Here is a 16791-nt window from a genome sequence, read left to right as displayed (position 1 = left end):
ACAACGTGATCTGCGGCGGCCTCAAACTCAAGAAGCAATTTAATTAACCTATTCCAGAGTTTATAGAAGTATAAAGTAACATGCGCCGTGTCTAGGCCAACCTAGCCTACTATATTATGCTACAGTATGGTGGGGACACCGCAGACGGATATACAAAACTTCCCTGAAAGATTATTCAAGACTAGGCATAACGTCAATGATGTACCCTACTATAAATCATGTGTCATGAAAAAAATTGAAACCTAATTTCAATTTTAAACTAAACTTTGTGGTCCAGCTTCTACACAAAACTGGATTTCAATTGCGTAACCGAGAACGGCATAAGCCTACTAGACGCCGCAATACAATCTCGGCAGAGGTTCGACTCCAAGTCAAGGACGTCCACAATTCCTGTCAAGCTGGAAGTTCGATTCCAGCTCAAGATAACATGGATATGCAATCACAACTTATGCCCTAAACTAGGGTGAAGCTCGAATAAGGCGTCTTTCATTTTTTGGGGATTGACGCCTTAATAAGTTCATGGATAAACTTCCCTAAGCAAACCTAAACTCGAATTCCAACAGATCAAGATAACAGGTATAAAATCTCATTCAGCGAGTTGAATTGCATTTCAAATCAACAGCGATGATCTGATCACAATGAATGGAAGTGTACCATCCCAGACAGCAAATAAGTCGTTGTTTGCATTGATTTAACGTCTGCAGACGTTGAATCAATGTAAAAACGACTGGTTTGCTGTCTGCGATGCAGCCACATCAATTTCTACCCATCTTATTTTTTAATAACTATGTTATGTGACACGAACAATGATTGGGTTAGTAGTAAAGCAGATGTTTATTTATTTCGGAAAGTTGGCAAAAGCGAATAAAAAAGCGAGCAAAATTTACAGCTGATTCGGTGTGTATTTTGTAAACGAAAGCAGCATCAGACGGCCATTGTGCACAAGCGTAAGGAAATGAACATCACCGCGTACACTCAGAGATTTTGTGAAGAAAAATTTATCAATTAAAGATAATAATCCATTTCAACAATTCTCTATGAACTGCAGGAAATTTTTCTATTAATTGCGTGAAAATTCCTTAACAAAACAATTCAAACTAGATTTTACAACAGTGGTAACTTATATAAGTGCCTAAAGGTTTTCCGCTAAAAACACTTCATTAAGTCCAACAGATGTCTGCTAGTTTCATATACTGTACAACCAGGAGATTCCTTTGCGCCAAGTGGACCAGCTCTAAATAATTTGCAAAGACTATTCAAACAATAAGCATTTCATTTTTTTTAAATCATCATATTTGTTGTCTATGTCTGTTGCAACAACGTGAATGTGCAATTGTATGAGCACAGCCAGGAAATGTTATACAGTGATTGTGATGCTACATGGACATAAAGCATAAGTAAAGCGAAGTCCGATTGACTAACGATTCTACCAAGAAAATTGAAGAGCACCACACATTATTGTCTAAATAAACATTGCGAAAAAAGATTGATGAGGCAAAGCAGCCTGAAACGCGCCAAACATAGTTTCGAGCTTCTGTGGAACGTTCTTTAAAACAAAGTTTGACAATTTGGTCTTATGTGGTTTAAAAACGATTGCATTTTTTGAATTGTTTTAAACGACACATTTCTTACATTTAACATCTAATGGCATGCGCTTTGCTCTATTTCTATACAACTTGTGTAGTCAACATGGTTACCCCTCCAACTTCATAAAGTTTTTATGTTGTGCCGAAATGTTTTGATGTGTAGTTGTGTACATAAATATGAAGCCATGCTAGTTGATCAACACAATTCGCTCAATAATACTGATTGGCAAAATCGCAGAAACACTTAGATGAAATGCCCGATCTAAGCTTTCATGTTAGTTCAGTTAAGTTTGCTTCTATTTCTGACCATCACAACATCATCATCATCATAATCCATCGTCGGTTTGTTCCCCACTAGTGGGGGTGGCCGATTGTTTCCGCGCAGCAATTGTTTTAATCCCTTTTCTCCATTTCACCCTGTCCCTTGCATCTTCCTCCTTCAGTCCGACTTTTTTAAATTCATCCTTCACTTGTTGTTTCCACGTTCTTCTTGGACGACCGCGTTTCCTCTTCCCATCCACCTTTAAATCTAGTGCCTTTCTAAGAAAACTTCTTTCCTCCCTCCTTATCACATGTCCATACCATCTTACTCCATTTGCCCTTGCCAGTTGGTCTATGGTCTCTCTCATCTCTAGCATATCCAACAATTCTTCAGTCCATTCTTCAGTCCTCACAAAACAATATATGCCAAACATAGCAGGTCTAGAAAAAGGCAGAAGCGATAAAACGCGAACGTTACGCGCTTGATGCCAAAACGGGATAATCAGTTTCAAATACTGTAGTTTAAAATATCAACCCCCTTCAGACACAAAACTAATTTGAATAGAAAAAACTGTGTATACATAACAACTTCTACAAGCACAGTAAACACAGGCAAACTAACGTTTATAAAACAGTTTCTTTTCGCTTCTTGGAATTCAAAGGACATTATCATCGACTCCTCCATGTTCTTAAAACCTTATCCAATTATCTATTCCTGTGTAGTCTTCAACTTTGCGGATTTGTTTCCTGACTTCATCAACATCCCCTTGCTCGGAAAGTTTCCGTTTCGGAAATCACTCAACAATAACTTCTTTAGCATGTAATTTCTTTTTATGACGTATATAAGTAGATCAGATCTTTTGTATCTTCAAATTTCTCATTCAGAGAAACTCTCTTCTTTCTCCATGTACTGGAGCAAGTCGTCCTTTAGGAGTTGGTAAAGACACCCATTTCGCGCTCTACAATTCCAGCCAAATGGTGGTTTGGAATCCCTTGAAAATACTCACGGATCGTAGCAGGATTAAATTTGTCGCTTTTGCAGGTTTCCATTAACTTCTGGAAAATAGCACAAAATCTTTCATTCGTCCATTTGATATCTGGTAAAAAAACAATGCTGTGTTGGTTTCCTTTTTTTTGATTGATATAGTTCAAACACGGTTACCAATGCGGATGCAGCGCTAAGTAAATTTTAAATCACAATGATAGATAAATTGTTACTGCTTCCCACACAACCATCAAAGTTTGCCAAGAACACTTACAAGAGTGTCATCACATTTCTAACTTTTGCGTGATAATTGCAAAGGCAAATGTGGTATCATGTTCTATAAATAACGTAAGTCTCACTTGCTGTATTAGGATTAAAACGGGTGTATTATTAGCCATATACAATATACATCTTATCTTTTTATTGCATTTGCTCTCTTGTTAAGTTTAATTTCCAGGAGCAAATATTACGTTTGGTGAAAATTGACAAAGCAAACTTTCATGGATGACTGATTTTTATTTTTTACAGCATTGTTGGTGTTTGCTTTGTCACAACATTAACTAGAGTGCAAGCTTACTTTTATGCAGTTCTCCAAGATATATTTCATTTTGATTGTTGTAGCTAGAGGTGCTGAAGTGGCGATAGAAGTCGTTTTCAGCAGGATTACGAATATCATTTTTGAGAGCACGCGGGAGACGCTCCACTTAAAATACATATAGATTTGTATTAAAATGTTACCAAATGCAATTTTTACGTATATGTATTTTTTTCTTTGTTGAATCAAAGCTACGCTAAATAATCACGTCTATTGTAGGAAATAAACATTACAATTAAACAATATACAAGCGATAAATGATGCATTAATGTTTGGTGATGAATTGAACTGACGATGACGACGATGATGAATGATGAATTGACGATGAATGGACGCTTCATCCACAAGGAAGGACTGATGTCCTCAACAATGTGCAAAAAATCAAACATACATTTACATCAAATAAATGCGCTGATCAGTCCAAGCCACAACATTTAAAAACATTGCCTGTTGCTAACCACACGACAAGCTCTATAGCGGCATTGTCATTAGCGCAACAGTGTTCAATATAGCCTACAGCAGTGGATCCAGAAAATTGGTCACGTGACCACAAGTCACAGTCTCATCTGCTTTTTTCACAATTTTTTAGACAGTTTCTGGTTTTGGTTTTTCGCTCAAGTATTATATTAACTTAACCGGCGGTTACGCAAAGTTGAACTAAAAATGATTTTGAACTGGGGAACTGTGGCGGACAGCAAATGATTCGCCCATACCTAGCTGTAAGGCTAAGTCTGCAACGACATTTCGGGGGCAACGATGCGGCGGAAATGATCCGAGAACGAGGTCTGGGCTTCTTTACTACGTATATGATTTTGTTGTCTCCACAAAAGTTAAAAAGATCTAAGCAGAACCGCAGGGGGCTATACAGGTTTAATTTATCAAACCTCATTATTCCAATTTTTATAGACCTCTAACTTTGATTTGATAAAAAACATTATTAGCCAGAAAATTTCTTTCACACATTTTTTTAACATGTCTATGTTTTCGGATCTCAACTTTTAAATTGACCATTTTATCTTGAAACTTTGTGTCATGGCATCTCACCCAGTAGAGTTGACAAGGGGATCCAGGGGGTAGACTACTTTTGAATCTGGGCCCAGAATAATTTTAGGGGTCCGTGACGTTTCCAAGAGACCCAGGAACTTCAACAAACGACCGAGTATTCTTTGCATATCCTGCGTTTTTCCTAGAATTATCTTCATTTGGGGCTAGAAGGTTTCAATGGTACGGGGCCCAAATCGTGCTCTCAATGGCTCTAATCCCAGCAAAATTGTTTTTCTAAATGCGCAACTGGCAATTGCAAAAGTTTAGCGAAGCAAATACGCAACCAGTAAGTTAGCACTTTTTTTACTTGGATTCAACGTCTGGGTACGTTAAATTAATGTAAAAATGAACTGATTTGCTGTCTGGATTATTTTAATATTGACTCAAGAACACTGCCTTTCTCTTGAATGCTCATAAACCAAAGCAAAGTAAAGCATTATTCTTTCGAAACACGTCTCAGCTTGTAGGAAGTTTCTTACTTGTGTGGTCGTGTGCGCTTCTTGGTTGGGGTGGTGATTCGGGAGGTGAAACGGGTGAGGCTACAGAGGTGTTTTTTTGCTGAAACTTTTGATTTGCGGCTCTAGACGTCATAACACCTCCGCTACCTTGTTCGTGCAGTAGACTCTTACTGGATAAGAAGGAAAGTAATGACATGCTTATTTCAGCATAATACATAACAATACAAGTTATATTCAACATACACTCTTACAAAGCCTTGCAGTTGTAGCACAATATAATTCACTAACTAGACGATAAAAATTGAGATAAACACTTCAAAAAGCCTTTTTAAAAACTCATGGAGAATAATTTAAACATTTCATTCATTCAAAAGTAGCTGTTTTCCTATTTTCATTCTTAGTCTACTTACTTAGATTCAAAGTCACTGCTATTATCGTCTTCATATCTGTTATCCATACCCCTGAAATACAAAGTGAAATTATGAGAATTTTAGTAGACAAAAACGTAAAATACTGTACAACAAATGTTACACTTTTATAATGTTGCCTTCTTTTGGTATTAGCCTTTGTGGCCAAGAGTCTTCTCTTTTACCATCACATGTTAGCAGTAATGTACGCGCATACAAAAAATATTGACGCCGTCAGCGTAAACGCAAACGTCCGAAAAATCATACGCCGTATGCGTCAACGCAACTTGTAAAAAAAGTTGGCGGCGTCAGCGTCAGCGCATACACTAGCGCAGGGGTCACCAAACTTTTTTTTCTGAGGGCCGGATTGCTGCGAGATTAACAGCTGCGGGCGCATGCAAATTGCAAAAAGATATACCACTATTTAGAATCTCCATGGACTTGAATAGAACACAATAAATAACAAAGCCAGCGGTGGAATAGCAAAGTTGTGATGAAAATCGAAAAGTTGCTGGAACAATTATCTCTTGCTGTGATACACTACAGGGCATCGTGCTCTTGAAAAAGCATTAGGCTACATCTTTCCAAATTTGGCCTAGGCTGTCCGCATTTGTGGTGGCCTAATGATAAAAACAGAACACCAACATGTAGGCTGCCTGGTGGAAAAATGTACAAATTCAACATACAACAACGAACTATAAGAACGAACAATTTTAACAAAGATGTCTCTATTACACAAAAAGGCAAAGCCAAAGACGGTTGCTAATGCCAAGGGAAGCACTTGTAGGCCTACAGAATTGTAGTGCAGCTGTAATTTCTGCAGCACGTGGCGGGCCGGATGAAATCAGTTCGCCGGACGGATTCGGTCCTCGGGCCGTAGTTTGGTGACCCCTGCACTAGCGTAAACTCATTTTGTTTGCTAGGTGCCAAACATTCACACGGTATAAACCACTCTAAACAAACAAGTTTTATTTTGAATTTCCACGAAGAAACACAAGCATCTGAAAGTGTTCATCTGACATTTTGCTGCGTTTTGGTTTCAATATGTCTATGCCCATTGAATACATTCTTTCAACTTATTTAAAATTTGGAAAGTTTAATAAAAAAAAATGCAAACAACAGCCAAGACATTAAAAAGTATACGTTGACGCAATGCGCTAAAAAAACGCGAAAACTTTACGACATAGCCTCAAGCGCCAACTATCCAAAAAAATGTGGCCGCAAGCGTTAGCGTAAACAAAAAGTCTACGCCTCTGAAAAATAATACGCCTCTGAAAAAAATCTCTGCATGTTAGCAACGTTTTCTCACTTACATTGAAAGCCTGCTGGAAAGTAACTAGTCTTTAGCCTCTTTATGTAAGATTGGACAATTCTTCTGATCATTAATGTACGTAAGATGGTACAGTCATTGATGATGTGGCTTGCGGTTTGTTTCTGAACGCCACACTCACTGAAAGAAGATGCCATTCCACATTGGTAAACCGACACAGCTGCGCGAAACGCCCGACGTCCATGCGATGGCGGTAGAGGTGTACCTACGCCTTTTTCCATAGGGACAGGTCAACGGAGAAAAAGGAACGCAGCTGGTTTGTATTGTTTCTCCAGTATGGTTTATATTTTTGGTCATCCCAGTTAGCCACAGAGGTGTTTTGTTTGTCAACTGTGCTGAGCAGAAGTTCGGCGACTAACACAAAAAGTTGTATTGAATTTACTAGACAAACATGCTCATTTGGAGTACCGCAGCATAAACTTTTGCTTGGAATGAAGAAGAGGATTTGGTTCTGGTGGTTGCCAATCGATCGACAAAGTAGCTTCATCGCGGCAATGCTCAGCCGGTTGAATGCCCGCAAATACTGTATAAGGAGGCTGTCCACTGCTGTAGGAAGCAAACATTCGGTCACAGCCAACAGGGAAACATACAGTTGATGGCAGCGTCGATGTTGTGATAGTGGAGGTTGAGCAGTAGCCTACTATAATGAAGAAATCTTGGCTGCACGAGCTACTACACCAATCAAAGCCACTACACGTCAAACTAGAGAAGAAGAATAATAAAGAATGGACAACAGCAAGTTTTCCTGTGCGTAGTGTATCAGCTCCTGCTCCCTATCTGGAACGTGCCAAACGCTTCAGCAAATCAAGACAGATTTTGCATAGTGACACCAAGTGATAGCTTTAAGCTAGCAACCTTTATGTGCTTCAAAAAATACTTTGGCTTAGAGCATTGTTACAGTAACCTTTTATTGATATTAATATTTAGCTCACGATTAGCTTTCCTGTTGAGTAGGTAGAAAGCTTCCACCACCGTTTTGACTTTGCTGAGTTTTGGTGTTAAGATGAAAGTGTTTCTGCTGTGTCTTGGCTCAGAATATATGCGTTATCTCGGGATGCTGAATGCTGAAGAATTGTGAGATCATTTGCCTATGCACATTTTGCAGAAACTGTGTTTGGCAAGTCGTAAATGTAGGCCTAGTTGTTTAAAAAAAATTGGATCCAAGACTGATCCCTGTGGAGCGTCATTTTTCATCCGTCACATCTGCTTTGCCGTGTGTTGCAAGTGGTGAAAGTAAAACTTTGTTTGCTGATTAGCTCCATGGTCACCTGATCATATTCCTGTCTGGAAGGGTTTTAAGCAGCTTACAAGAAGCCGCGGTAACATGTAGTGTCTGTAGGTAGCTGTTAAGTATAGGGGAAAAAAACAGACTTCCTTTTAGTTTAAAAGAAGCCTTCGATGGCTTGAGTACAGGGAGTCACTTGATCCATAGTTGATCTTCCGCGCCAAAATCCAGCTCGTTCTTCAAAATAGTGGATCTCTGAGTTAGCACGAAATGAGACGTTCGAGGATTTTGAAAAGAACGCAGAGGTGGGATATCGCACGATAGCTTCTTGGATCCTCTGGTGGTTTGTGAGGCTTAAGGATCGCAACATAACTACTAACGCTTTGTTTTTTCCCAATTTTTTTAAAGATCTTGAGGTGGCTCAAGCAGGAAGAAACAAATCTTCGCAACCAGAACTAATGTGCATAGCAAGTATAGAGTACAAGTTATCGGCATATCTTATCTGCTAGAGACTCTCAGACTCGGAATCCCAGTTCGGTTTGTAGCTGAGTTGACGACCGGTGGCATTGCGACTTTCGCCATAAATAGGCTACTATGGCGTCGCGAAAGTCATGATATGCCTTAATCTATGTTGTTGATGTCAGGGCTGTCTGCACAATAAGTAAGCTAATGAAAGTAGAAAGCAAACGCAGATCTATATTGTGATGAGCATTAGAAATCAAGTAGCCTCACCAGAATGTCTGGGCAATGCACAATAAAGCAGATTAAAATGGATTACTGAGAAGTTGTGTAAGAAAAGCGATTTGCAGACGGGACCTTTCAAAACATCTGATTTAGAAATACGAATTTCCTTCCTTTCATTCTGGCAGTTTTATTTATTTATCTTGTATTTTACCCCTCGATGTGTTGACAAGAATATCACCCTTCGTCATGCGTTCAAAGAATATTTAGTCAACCAATCTTAAATCTAGAGTGTTGATAATAATTTATTAAACTTCGTCGTCTATCTTACCAACAGCCATTTATACTTTAAAGTAAACATAAGCGAGATAACATGATTGTTTATGGACTTTTGTTTTGTCACATGAACCTCACATCCAATAGAAAGAGAACAACACTGAACTTATATTAGCTTACCTAGCTTGACAAGTGACATCAGCGGATGCATCGCTTTCATTGGTACATGAGCAGAAGTGAGACAACCAAGACCAAAATCGCTGGAAAAATCAATTAAAAACATACTTCAATTAAGGTGCTGTTAAAGCAAGCAAGATTTTAAATTAGAAATCGCATATATACATACAGTGATACAGACAAATTATAACATTATAAATGTTTTAAAGAACAAAAGAGTTTTGACATCGTTTTCATGTTATTTTGGCATAAACCAATCGAGAGTTCCAAGGCTTTGTCTTATCAGACACAATATCAAAAACGACAAAAGCAGATTTATTCAAATGGCCACTGCATCAGCACATTCCAGGTGTTTATGATTAAGTTAGAAAATACCATCACAAAATATTAATCAGCTACCACAAGTACGTAGTTCATCATTTGTTCATTAAATCAGTGATGGGTGTCTTATCTTATTTCAAACTATATTGCAGTCCAAATTTTAAACTACTGCGTGTTAGAACATCAGTAAACAGTGGATTTTCACTTTGTATTAAGGTTCAACTCTGAGATCACATTCAATAAGCACTTGATCATATTTCCCTGTTTTTCTTCAATTACAATCATAAAATGCAGCACCCAGATAACAAATTAGTCAGTCCCTTTTTACATTGATACAACATCTGCCGACGTTGCATCAATGCAAAATCGGATCTGACTTGTTGTCTAGGAAAGGTTGCTAGAACCTTAAAAATAATAAATGTAATACAGCCTAGAGATATCCATATGACCGTTTAAGTGTTGAGGTACAATATTATAAACTTCTGAAATCAATTTCAACTTTAAGATCAAAACTTACTTGCCACCATTGGTATTCTTTAAAGCCCAAACCCAGAAGAAATCCAATGATGAGCGGAATCAGAGTTATCGGAATCAAGTGAAGTCCAACTAAAGTATAAAAAAAACAATAGTTGAGTTGATTGTGCTTTTGCAGTCCAAGATTTACATTGATGGCTACTTGTTGCATTTTACCGACAAAAGCAAAATTTTCAAAGCAAAACACCTTTGATATGATAATCTACAGCACTTATATCACGACAATATCTGTATTTGTAAGCTACAATATCTTGGCTTTCACAAAAAACCGAATATGCAGTCTATTTATACACTGGAATTATAGGCCATTTGTCGTGTATGAAGGAAACTCTGTTTTCGCACAAATATCTTGTTGAAAACCTAAACAGTAAGTTAGCTATCCAAAACACTAACATGCAACAATTGACCTACGAACCCACAGTACGACAGCAAATTAAACAATACGACAAAAAATAGATTTTAACCACTTCAACAACAAAATTACTGTCTCAACCACACCCAGAGGTTAATGATTTCTTTTCTCTAGCGACATGTCATTAATACGTTGTTTCGACGTCGCTAGGCATTGAAACAATGTTAAAATGACAATGTTTGCCGGCGACAACTGAACATACTGTCGCTCCCGAATTACGACATTGAGTCAACACTGCCTGCTGTGCGTCTCAGCCACACACAACACAGCAGTTCCTCTTTTCGATTTAAAAAACGAGACATAACAAGAGGATAGCAATTAAATAATAGGAGATGTTCTACTGGTGCAAATTGAGCTAAACTATCACTATCACAATTTAATGCCTGGTGAACAGCCTCATTCAATTTTCAGAGGATAGCAATGTTGAGCAAAAATGCTTTGTCATCCACCACACTGAAAACTACACGACGATGAAAAACAGGGCAAAATTTACCTTTCACTTTGCCATGGAGACTGATCTACTTTTCCAAATAACAGCTAGCACAAAACAGCGTTGGATCATTCTGATAAGTTTGCCTTAGCGTTTGTCCTAGACAGCATATCCGTTTGTTTTTTGTTTGTTATTTATTCAACGTCTGCAGACGTTGAATCAATGTAGAAAGAACGGATTTGCTAAGCAGGGAATTTCCATGCTAAGCTTGTTTTCATCACATGACTTCTAAACCCAGCTTTTCTATTTCACGACGATCTGACATATTCCTAGGATCAGAAGTGGATTTCAATGCAGCAAGTGGAACTTGTATTGAAATCCACGCGCCAGAGTAATACACATTTGAGAAAAAACAAACTTGAGCACTAGCAGTATCGACACGTTAAAGGTAAAAAGGTTCAACGAGTAGTATGTTCGTTGCTCTTTGTTCATATTTTTATTTTGTACCTTCACGAAGCTCTGATAGACAACGGCAACAAAACATTTTTGATTAGTAGGCGACACACCGCACTTTGGAAAGTAATGCGTCGAAATGGACATAAGCAAATTTATGAGTTAAATTTTGTAAAATCTCGCAGAAATATAAACAAAGTGATGAAAACACTAAACGCGGTTTTGAGGAAACAATGCGTTGATTTTCTCCCACATGTTGCAAAGTAACTTAGCAATATGAATAATTGATAGGACAGTCCTATTTTTCTTCAGTGCGAACAGCTTTGAGCTTGAGCCTTTTACTCTGGCTCTACAGCTCGATTTAAACTTGAAATTCATTTCTTACTCTATCTTTTCATTGTAGCAATTCACATTTCGAATTATTAAGAAGCTAAGACAAATTAAAGTTTGTTTGTAGGGCTCAGCTAATAGCATACCTACTTCTTGAACAATTTAGTCATTGATAACTTGTACTACGCTTAATGAAATTTTTATTACCGTAGGTTACAGTTTTTTCGGGTGTATCGTTTTCCTTGGTGGCGCTCTGTTCCTCGGTTGTATGGTACACTTTAGGCGCGCCAGTGCTTGTTTCAGCTCTATTATGGTACGGAATTGGTATTGTAACTGAAGGCATATCCCTTTTACAAAAACATAGGTTAAAATAGGTACACCTGACCATGTAGTCTCAAAAAATACAAACGTAGAAATGTTTAATAAAGTTAAAACTAGCGCAAAACACAACACCAGCATGCGAAACCACTCGGCTCAGTGGCCTAGTGGTTTCGCCTTGGGCACTGGTGCTGGGAGATCTGAGATCGGTTCCAGGTCTGGTCAAACAGAAGACTTTAAAAACTGTACTGTTTGCGTTCTTTCTTGCATAACGCAGTAAGGATAAGTCGGGTAATAATGTGGTGGCAGCCATTCTGAACCTGATACATTAAAAACGAACTCTGTCGCTAAAAGACCTTAGCTATTGTAGAGCGACAATTAATAAGACCATAACATTATTACTAACAGCATTCAGTGTGGGCTAATAATGTAAAACTTCAAAAGCGTGCAATTTACGGCCACTTGGTGAAACTACAGCATCGCTGCACACAATTTTAAGTTGGCTACACCATGGCCACCTAGGTGGCCATGGCTACACATAAAAAACACATACTTACTTTGATTTTAAAATGCAAACATCCTTCGCGGAAGTATTTTGAGATTCGTAACCGGAAGGGCACTTTCTACAAGTCGTGTCTCTTTCCGGGGTGCCGAGACAGTCAACACCCTCCCCAGGTGGACAGGGGGAATGGGGCTGGCACGTATCAGAGTTTGTTTTGAACTGCCCGCTTGGACAATCGCACCTGGATTGAAAAAAATGTTTCCTTGTGCATTTGTGCAATGTTTGGCTACTTGTAACCATATAGCCTACCATATAGTATAATTATATATACTGCTTACTTACAGGCCTTACAGGTATCAAAGTAATCTACATCTCTTGTGTCCTTCAAATATATTTGTAAATTATAACCAGGGAGTTTTGAATAAAGTCCTAAGCTGCAACCTGCAACCCACAGAAGTTAAGAAAGGTTACTTACCTAGCCGGAGAATCGAAACCAGCTTCGATCTTGATCATTCCTTCTGGACAATCCAGGTCGTCCACTGTGCAAGTCTGTCTGTCATGCGCCATGGCCGCGATGTACGTGCCAGATGGGCACGTTTCACAATAGGTTGTGGTACGTTCGCCTGGGCTGCAGAAAACATATTTAATTATGCCGATTATATGAAGGTATAAATAAGACTATTGTACGCACTGCTACGACTTATTTCGGTCTGGCTTCTTGTCCATGACCTAACTTCTGTAAACGGTCACTGGGCGTTATGTTTATTGCGATTTAGCATAGACTACTCGCAGACATTGTGACATTCCTTATTACTGTGTGACAAACAATTCAGGCTTGAAGGCATTTTTACTCACGTCAGTGAGTTCTGCATCCTATATAAAACGTTAAATAAGCTGTAGTCAAACACCACACTTGAATAAATTTGTCAATTCCAAGCAATGTGAAATCAACCATCAATCTTACATACGGTAGAGTGTAAATTATTCAGAAATCATAATAAGGCCACAACAAAAGAAGTGATTATGGACCGATAGAAAGACCGACTTGCCAATAGCCTTCTTCTTCGTGTACTATGTCTGTTCCAGGCTTAGGCGTTCACAGGCGCGGATTTATGGGGGGGGCCCGGGCCCCCCCCGAAATTTTGTGAAAAGTTGTATGTTTCCGCATCAAATGGTTTGATATGCTTCTAAACAGCTGATATTAGTCCCTCGGCATCACAATTGATGAAAATGGTTGTTTTAATGTCTATTTTCTAGCATATCGTATATGTCGTAGTATCATTGTTTATATCTGTTTAGCTTTTTCGTTCTTTTTAATTGATTTTCAAATTTTCTGGCCCCCCCCGAAAAAAACTCTTAGATTCGCGCCTGGGCGTTCATGCATAGTTCTTTCATTTATTCCAGTATTTGATTGTATCAAAAATTGTTCCAGTTATAACATGAAAGTGACCTTCAAGGTTGTTGAGAAAAGTGAGACTCTGTTTTTGTGAGACCCTGTTTTTCACGTGATATTTTTGTCTTTGATCTTTTACACAAAAAGCAGCGTGTTCTAATTTTTCTTTTCTTGTGATATGACCCAAAATAAACACTTGCCTACACCTCATTTAGGCTGGTTTACCTGCAAAGTCCTGCAACTCGATATCCTGCGGGGCACCCACAGCATTGTCGCTCTGTGCCATTCATATTTATGGCATATACTTGGATCATACTTCCCTCGGGCTTCAGTAGGTGTGGGCAGGCGTCTTCTTGTTGGGGTCGAGGAAGCGAGTTTCCATTGTCCACGGATCGCGGGTTCTTTGTTTAAAAAAAATAATTGGAAGATTATAGACTAAGCAATAAGCTACATCAGCTGCGATAAAAGTGTAAAAAAGAAAGACTACGGCTAGGCTGCCACCAACCACTGGCTAAATTAGCCTACTAGATGGGCGTAGAAAACCCACACAGTAAAGAAAACAATACTTTGATGTTTAGATTTGAGCATGTTACAACTGCTATACACAGTATTTAGCGTGATATTACATCAATGCAATACACGAAAGCAGTTAACCTTTATCAAGCCATAGTCGTGTTTAATGCAATGGAAATCGAAAAGTTGTAGCCTATATTAGCCTACTTACCACAAAAGCCAGGAAAATTACAATTGAAAGTAAACGACGCAGAGCCATAACAAAAATTTAGGCTACTCAGTATAAAAATATAACTTTGTGCTAAATTGAAGACCATGCGAGCTAAACAGTATAAAGAGATTAAACAGAATGAAAAAAAAAACGATTTTTTTACTTGGTCAAATTAACAAATGCAACTCTAGAACTAAAAACGCTCAAACATGTTTTCATGAAGCAGGTTATACAGTATTTGATCTGTCAGAACATGTATATGATGAAAAATAAGATGAGATAATGGCTAGTGTCCAAACTAAAAGTTTGTGTCAGGGGGAAAATGTACCCAAAAGAGCCCGACAGTTAAAGAGAGTTTATTGCTCAGTCGGTAAAGCGCCCTACTTTGTGTATAAAGAAACCTCAAGATTAAGCGGTGATGGTTCGGTTTTGGGGTGTGCCTTAAATAACACATTTTAAAAACTGCGTTTTATTGAGCGACACCCAGTGGATAGATTAATTCACAAACAGCAACCGGTCCTTCGTCATGGTTCAAAGCCTCCACAAATTTGCGAAACTGCCAGAAGTAACCTATCCGAGTGGCTTTTTCACTCTGGATAAAGACATAAACCATGGCTACCTAGAGATACGGCCTGATTTGTCACATTTTGCAGAATTTTCCAGATTTTTCCAACTTTTGGCGACTGAATTTTTTGAATTTTTCTCAAAATTATATTTTACGCTTTCTTTACTGTTTTCCCCAGATGACACAATAGGTTTTAACATCATCAGATGTTGAAAAACAAAGACAATTTGATTTTGAAAATTTTAGTCAGACTGTTAATTTTCAATAACAGTCTGATTGAGCGTTTTTCAACTTACTTTTTCTCATTTGCCACTGCTTCCCCAAGGCAACAAAAAGCTTTTATATCATTAGAAGACAGCAAAAAATCAAAAAAACTCTCAGAAAATGTCAGTCATACGCTAGCAGAAAATGTCAGTCAAACGCTCTCAGAAAATGTCAGTCAAACGCATAGGGGTAATCAAAATCTGCAAAATGTGACAAATCAGGTCGCATCTCCAGGTGGCCATGCATAAACCAACCAAAGCTTGGTGTAAATACAGTGAGTTAAAAATAAACCGAAGGTGGAACCCAAATCTTGCATTACGCTTGTTTTGCTGGTTGATTCCTCTCATCAGTTGTACAAAGACCAATAATGTCATGTGGCCGTATTATCAGTTCATTAAAGCCATAGCCTACTGTGCTTAGTGAGAGTGTGCGACTGTGCGTAGCTTTTCATAGCGAGTTATAGGTTAACTTTTTGTTCAAAATGTAGGGTGGCAGACTGGCAGGTCAGTTTGAATATGCTCCACGGCGCAATTTCAAGCAACAGGCAGTTGTACGCTATGTTTGCTGGGATTTTGGAAAAAAATTTCCATGCGTTTCACCAAACATCGATTACACAAGTAGGAACTGTAGGTTAAAATAAGCGCAAACGATTAACTGATCTTTGCAAAGTATAATATTTTACTGTTCTCAGGAGGAAGCGACTGTTCAAATAGTTGGTAGACTACACCTTAATTTACAGTCGTCAGAACCCTCAAAGTGTCTTTCATAGGTTAATGACACACCACACGTAGTATTTGACATTGATGAAGGATTAAATACAACGGCATCAAATACTGTAATAGGCCTAGCCTATATAGAGAATAGTCTCCAACTTCGCAGCTATTTAAGGAAACACTTGACAAGCGGATACTTGTAACTTGTAAGTACTGTATATAATTTTAATGTTTCTATAATGTTTCTGTTGCCAATAACATCCTATAAAGTTTTGAACTGCTGTAACAGTAATTTCAGTAAAGGAATCGAAATCAACTGACTTGATTTCATGCTTTCCTGTTTTGCGATTCAAATATAAGCTTCAAGTACGGTACATGTTGCATTTTGTAACTATCTATCTAAAAGTGAGCAACTGAACATTGCAAAGCGAACAGTCTGCATTGAATCGGCTTCACTTGTTGCTTTATTCAAAAACAGCAAGTTAGTTACAGACATGACTAACACTTGTTTTGAAGTATTAAACATTCATAAACACAGACAGGCTATAACTAGCAAGTTTATTACATTTCTTTTGATTTAACCATAGGCATACGAAGCCGAGCAACGTGATCAAGTTTATTACATTTACATAACTTGAAGATGTTAAAGTTGATAACTTGAAGATAAACTTGATAACTTGAAGATGTTAAACTTGATCACGTTGCTCGGCTTCGTATGCCTATGGTTCAACAAATAATAAAGTTAATAAAGTTAATAAAGTTAATAAAGTTAATAAAGTTATAGCCTATATATGTTTATTTGTTTTG

General features: G+C 38.1%; 1 protein-coding gene across 1 annotated transcript; it reads right to left on the bottom strand.

Annotated features, from left to right (window-relative positions):
• Window positions 1-1674: 1674 nt before the first annotated feature.
• LOC145784226 (uncharacterized) lies at window positions 1675-14555 on the bottom strand. Its single transcript, XM_082596006.1, has 11 exons — window positions 14443-14555; window positions 13944-14119; window positions 12801-12953; window positions 12381-12566; window positions 11713-11852; window positions 9864-9952; window positions 9029-9108; window positions 5340-5390; window positions 4951-5099; window positions 3410-3535; window positions 1675-2944 (listed from the first exon to the last, which is right to left on the bottom strand). Exons 1-11 carry the CDS (start codon window positions 14488-14490, stop codon window positions 2775-2777), a joined length of 1368 nt encoding a protein of 455 aa, XP_082452132.1. The 5' UTR covers window positions 14491-14555; the 3' UTR covers window positions 1675-2774.
• Between the last annotated feature and the right edge of the window lie 2236 nt (window positions 14556-16791).

Source organism: Aplidium turbinatum, chromosome 15 (genome assembly GCF_918807975.1).
Source record: "Aplidium turbinatum chromosome 15, kaAplTurb1.1, whole genome shotgun sequence".
NCBI lineage: Eukaryota > Metazoa > Chordata > Ascidiacea > Aplousobranchia > Polyclinidae > Aplidium > Aplidium turbinatum.
Note: the sequence above shows the minus strand (reverse complement) of the source record. Positions and strands in the feature narration are given on the sequence as shown.